General features: G+C 41.6%; 1 protein-coding gene across 1 annotated transcript; it reads right to left on the bottom strand.

Annotated features, from left to right (window-relative positions):
• Positions 1–208: 208 nt before the first annotated feature.
• Positions 209–2,879, bottom strand: LOC121188470 (trypsin inhibitor ClTI-1-like). The gene is made up of 4 exons (XM_041048254.1): positions 2,722–2,879; positions 1,433–1,527; positions 619–728; positions 209–491 (listed from the first exon to the last, which is right to left on the bottom strand). Exons 1-4 carry the CDS (start codon positions 2,768–2,770, stop codon positions 440–442), a joined length of 306 nt encoding a protein of 101 aa, XP_040904188.1. The 5' UTR covers positions 2,771–2,879; the 3' UTR covers positions 209–439.
• Between the last annotated feature and the right edge of the window lie 2,245 nt (positions 2,880–5,124).

A 5,124-nucleotide genomic window follows, 5' to 3' on the forward strand; every position in this document is an offset into this window, starting at 1 on the left:
GTTCCAGCCCCTCCATCTTACCTGGACGCATACTTCTGGTCTGAGCCAGTCTGCAGTCTCATCCTGCCTGCCCTGCTCCATCTCAAAGAACAACAGAACCATTCCCCTAACTTTACAAATGAAACTCAATGATTTTTTTTTTATCATACTGTACATAGCCTCAAACATAATGTCTGAGTACTGAAGAATAACACAGACAGAGGACATGTTGCAGTATGTATCTTTATTGAGAAGGCAAGATACAGTACAGGGATGACCTGCCTATTACACAGCCAGAAGTGAGAGAGAGACAGTCAGTCTCTCTCTCTCTCTCTCTCTCTCTCTCTCTCTCTCTCTCTCTCTCTCTCTCTCTCTCTCTCTGTGTGTGTGTGTGTGTGTGTGTGTGTGTGTGTGTGTGTGTGTGTGTGTGTGTGTCAGTCACTGTCTGGCACACTGAGAGTTAAGAGGGGCATGGTCCTTTGAATGCCAGTTTCACATTCTTCTTCTCTTCGCTATAGAAAAAAAAAACAGTACATAGCATTAGAGCATTATGGTTTGACTTAAATGTATGTATAAGCATTGGTGTGTGTGTGTGTGTGTGTGTGTTTGTGTGTGTAATTGTAGGTACGTGTTACATGCCTGTTCTGCTGGCAGAGAACACACTCTGTGCTGTAGGTCTTTCCATCACTACCACATACTGGATCATACTGCTTGGTGCAGATTCCTCCTTCATACTTCTCACAGGCAGGCTGGACACAAACAGACGGTCACATGGTCATTCAACACTCATTCTGTCCACCCTGAGTGGACCCTGAGTGAGGGTAAGCTAAGTAACAGAAAAAAAAAAACACAGCACAGCAGCACAAACTCAGTGTGGTGCTGTTGCTTAAGCACTTGAACTGAAAATTAGAACCTTCACAAAGGAGGATTTATTTAAAAAAAAAAAAAAACTGCTGGATTAGACTAACTCAGATTTGGGTCATTCCAATTCTATGAACTGGTTGTTGCAGCACAGTCTCAGGTTTTTTTCAAACCTTGTTAGTATCATGAATGGGTCCCAAAGCCAAGGCCTGTAAAAATATTTTCTGCTCAAAACCTATGTTTCCTATGTACATTTCCTTAGCCTCTGATATTATTTCATTTTGATAGCCAGGAAACACCTTGTCTGGGAAGCACATTAATATCCTGACAGTTGTTCCTAACCTCATGGAGATAGACCCTGAAATGGGCGTTTTCAAATTCTGAGAACATTCACAATCATTTTGGGATGTGAAGACATCAGAGTAGGCTGTAAGACAAGAAGATGAGTTTTCACATAAAGCTGTTCTGGTTTGGTCATGACTTTAATAAATACCCTGTTCGGCTGAAGACACTGAACAGTGCAGACTCTGTTTCAACCTGTAAAACAACAGATGAAATGCAACTAGAGAATCATCAGCCGCAGCAGTCTCACCGCTCTGGGCTCAGCCTCTTGTTCTGGGTCTCCAGACATCATCGTCTCATCGCTGTCTGGAAACTGAGCTGCAGTCTCATCCTCCAGGGACAGGACTAGACACACACACACACACACACACACACACACACACACACTGGTGTTACTATAGTTGTGAGCACATCACGGTCATACTACATTGCCTTGCCCCTAACCCTAACCCTAAACTAAACCTAAACATTAAGTCTGAACTCTGAAACAGTTCCTAGAAGACTTCAGGCCTGGAAAAAAAAACTGGCCTCTGAACAGTCATTCACACAATCTCTCCTGACACACCCCAAGCCCAGAGGACAAGCCCATTATGTGAGAATGTAACTAGCTTTTGTCCAGAATGTGGTTCAGCCATGTCTCACTTTCCTCTCCACTTCCTCATATTTACCTGCTCTTTGTGTTCTGCTTTTGTTGTGTGGGAAGAACAATGCAGAGACTGGGCATTTCAGACTGAAGGTTAACTTTATTCCTAGTAAACCATGGTCTGGTATTGATAGGACTGACTTCTGCCAGTCATTAAAACACCGGGGAACAAACCATAGTGGCCAGACCCTGACATTACTGTCTATCAGTAGCTATGACTTAACTGAGTTTCCATGTTAATGTGAGGTAACAGTGATATCGGCTGTTTGATTGGTAAACAAGCTGCCGTGAGAAGACCACATCTGAACCACAGCTGGGAATCATCCACCACAGTTAAGGTGTTATGTCCTGCCACAGTCTGATTTCTTTTAAATCCAAACAAACAAACAAACAACAACAAAAAAAAATCAACCCTTTTTCTCTCTTAAATGACATCAGTTTGATTTGACAGACCGGTTTTAGAACAGGAATTTGCACTTTGACATTATTGTCAGGTATTGTTAAGCAGAGCAACCCTTTGTCACGCTGTGATTACAGATTGTCATCAGTCTTTCACATTACAGTATGTGGACAATACACTGACAAAAAAAACACCTTCTCAAACAACCATTTCGTACTTGAATGGCTCCTAAAATCTCTTTTTTTTTCTCATTACGTTTCATTTTGTCATCATTCTAGACACGAGCATGTGTTCTGCTTTTATCTGTCCTGTATTGATGTGCTGTCTCTTTTCTAGAAAATCTTGTTTTACAAGAAAATTTCACCCCCCGGAACCAATGGAAACTTCCTACACTTTCAGCTGACTGTTAGTGGTTTAAAGGGAAAAAAAAAAAAGTCCTTAAAGCAGAAACCGATGATTTGTTAAGACTGTTACTTTAACGTGTAAATGAACTCACCGGTTACAGAGAGCAGCAGGACAGAACACAGCAGCACAGCCGGCTTCATGACTTCATGCAGAGTGTGGACGTGCGTCTATGAGCAACAGGTGTGTGTTTCACACATTGTTTTCCTCTCATACACCACCTGTCAAGCTCGCTGAACCTCTGCTCTGACTGGCTGCTTTCTAAAGATCAGGTGACACTCAACAGATCATCTGGGCTACAGGATTACATCAGGGGATGAAACTCATAACAGGCTGGAAAAAAACGAATGTCCAGCGGTAGGAGCAGACAGTGAGCAGGCGGGGGGAGAACTAGATTCACAGGTTTAGTGTCAGCACTGTTTTACATGCACTTACATTTTCTACAGAAATGTATTACAGTCTATGTACGGAGACCGATGTGTCGGAAACAATACTATATATCACACTGAACCATATGACTTCAGAGCCAGAATCCCTTTGTGTATTCTTTGGATATTGGATACTGTGGGAAATATCTATCAACTCATTGTTACCAATTCCACAAATACTTTTTGAAGCTGTTATTATTATTTCTTGCTTTGTCTTTATGTTTTCTTTGTGTGTGTGTGTGTGTGTGTTTTTCTTCTCTCATTTATTGTGTGGTGCAGTGGTTAGCACTGTCGCCTCACAGGAAGAGGATTCCAGGTTAGAACCTGGGCCCTGTGATTGGCTGGTGACCAGTCCAGGGTGTACCCCTCCTCTCGTGTGTACCCCCCCCCCCCCCCCCCCCCCCCCCCACGACCCTGACGGATTAAGCGGTAGAAAATGGATGGATTTATTGTGTGTATTTGTTGACCTGAACTTCAAGCTGCTGCTTAAAATTACCTGGGCAGGGTTATATAAAATTGTTTTGTATTATTGAACTGGATTGAACTACACCGTTACCGAATCCCTGTAGCTTGTTTTTCCTTCTTGTTAAATTTTGTATGTCTTGTGAAAAGTGATTCAGCAGTAGGTGGTGTCAGTGGACTGGCTAATAGCCTCCTGCTAAACAGCTGAAGGAAGCAGCAGAGACTTTGTGCACCACAGTAGATAGTGCACATACAAACTCTAAAGTCTATCAGGAAAAGCATCATATGACTGATATATACACTCAGCAAGTTTCCCTGAGTGTCTGTCTCAGTCTCAACTGAGTCTTTATTGTCATTATGCGAGCATAACGAAATTTTGCAGAGAATCCCAGCTTAAAGGCTTAAAGTGAGCAGTTTATTAGGAACACCTCACTAACACTGGGTGGTTCCTCCTTTTGCTCTTGCTCTCCCTTTGGATTAACCAGCTATCGGAAACCTTCCTTTGATCAGATCATTTCTGTAGATTTGTCCGCTGCACATTCATGCTGACATGCAATGCGGCTGATGCCAAATTCTGACCCTACCATCTGCAGCCTCAGCAGAAATCCAGATTCATCAGACCATGCTCTGTTTTGTCAGTCATCAACTGTCCAGTTTTGAGGAGCTTGTGTCCAGCCTCAGATCTCTGTTCTTGGCTGACAGGACTGGAACCTGACATAGTCTGTGGTGTTGAGGTCCATCTTCCTCAAGGTTGGATGTGTTGCTCATTCTGAGTTAGAGTAGTCTTTCTGTCAGCTCCAACCAGTCTGACCATTCTCCTCTGACCTTTCTCATCAACAAGGTGCTTCTGTCCTCGCTTACTAGATGGTTTTTGTTTCTGGCTCCATTCTGAGTTAAACTCTACACTCTTTTGTGTGTGAAAATCTCAGGAGATCAGCAGTTTCATAAATAGTCAAACACTCGACAATCACTCTACAGTCAAAGTCACTGAGATCACATTTTTCATTCTGATGTTTGATGTGAACATTAACTAAAGCTCCTTATCTGTATCTGCAGGATTTTATATGTTGAACTGCTGCCACATGATTGGCTGATAACTGCATGAATAAGCAGGTGTACAGTTGTTCCTAATAAAGTGCTTGGTGAATGTCTATTGTTGGCTGTAAGTGCACCTCTAAGGTCAACATTCAGTCACCCTGCACTGCACTTCAGGGAGAATCAGAGTAGTGCCATTTTTAAAGGTGGAGAAAAAAAAAATCTATGTTGTGAAGGCCAGTGACTTCTTCTTCTTCTTCTTTCTGGCACATACACAGGTCTCATGTAGCAAAATGCAGCTAATTTACCTGTCTTTACCATATTTGGTCAAATATATGTGATATAAAAAATACAATAAAGAAAAGCAACATAAAACAAGAACACAACCTGTGCACTGTTGCAGTGCTTTGTGTGTGTGGGTTAGATTTTATTGAAACAATTTAATTTCTAATATTTCTGTCATGGTTATTACCTCATAATCATCATAATAATATAATAATATTTATTTATTTATTTATATTTTATTTTTTACAGCAGCTATTTTCTATTTTCTTAGTTTAGTCTCTTAGCTA

This window comes from Toxotes jaculatrix, chromosome 10 (assembly GCF_017976425.1).
Source record: "Toxotes jaculatrix isolate fToxJac2 chromosome 10, fToxJac2.pri, whole genome shotgun sequence".
Lineage (NCBI taxonomy): Eukaryota > Metazoa > Chordata > Actinopteri > Toxotidae > Toxotes > Toxotes jaculatrix.

Coding starts and splice junctions, on each gene's coding strand:
- LOC121188470 (XM_041048254.1), bottom strand. CDS start 2,770: ATGAAGCCGGCTGTGCTGCTGTGTTCTGTCCTGCTGCTCTCTGTAACC. Junction 1,528..2,721: donor CCTGCTGCTCTCTGTAACCG/GTGAGTTCATTT, acceptor GTGTGTGTCTAG/TCCTGTCCCTGGAGGATGAG. Junction 492..618: donor GTTCTCTGCCAGCAGAACAG/GCATGTAACACG, acceptor TTTTTTCTATAG/CGAAGAGAAGAAGAATGTGA.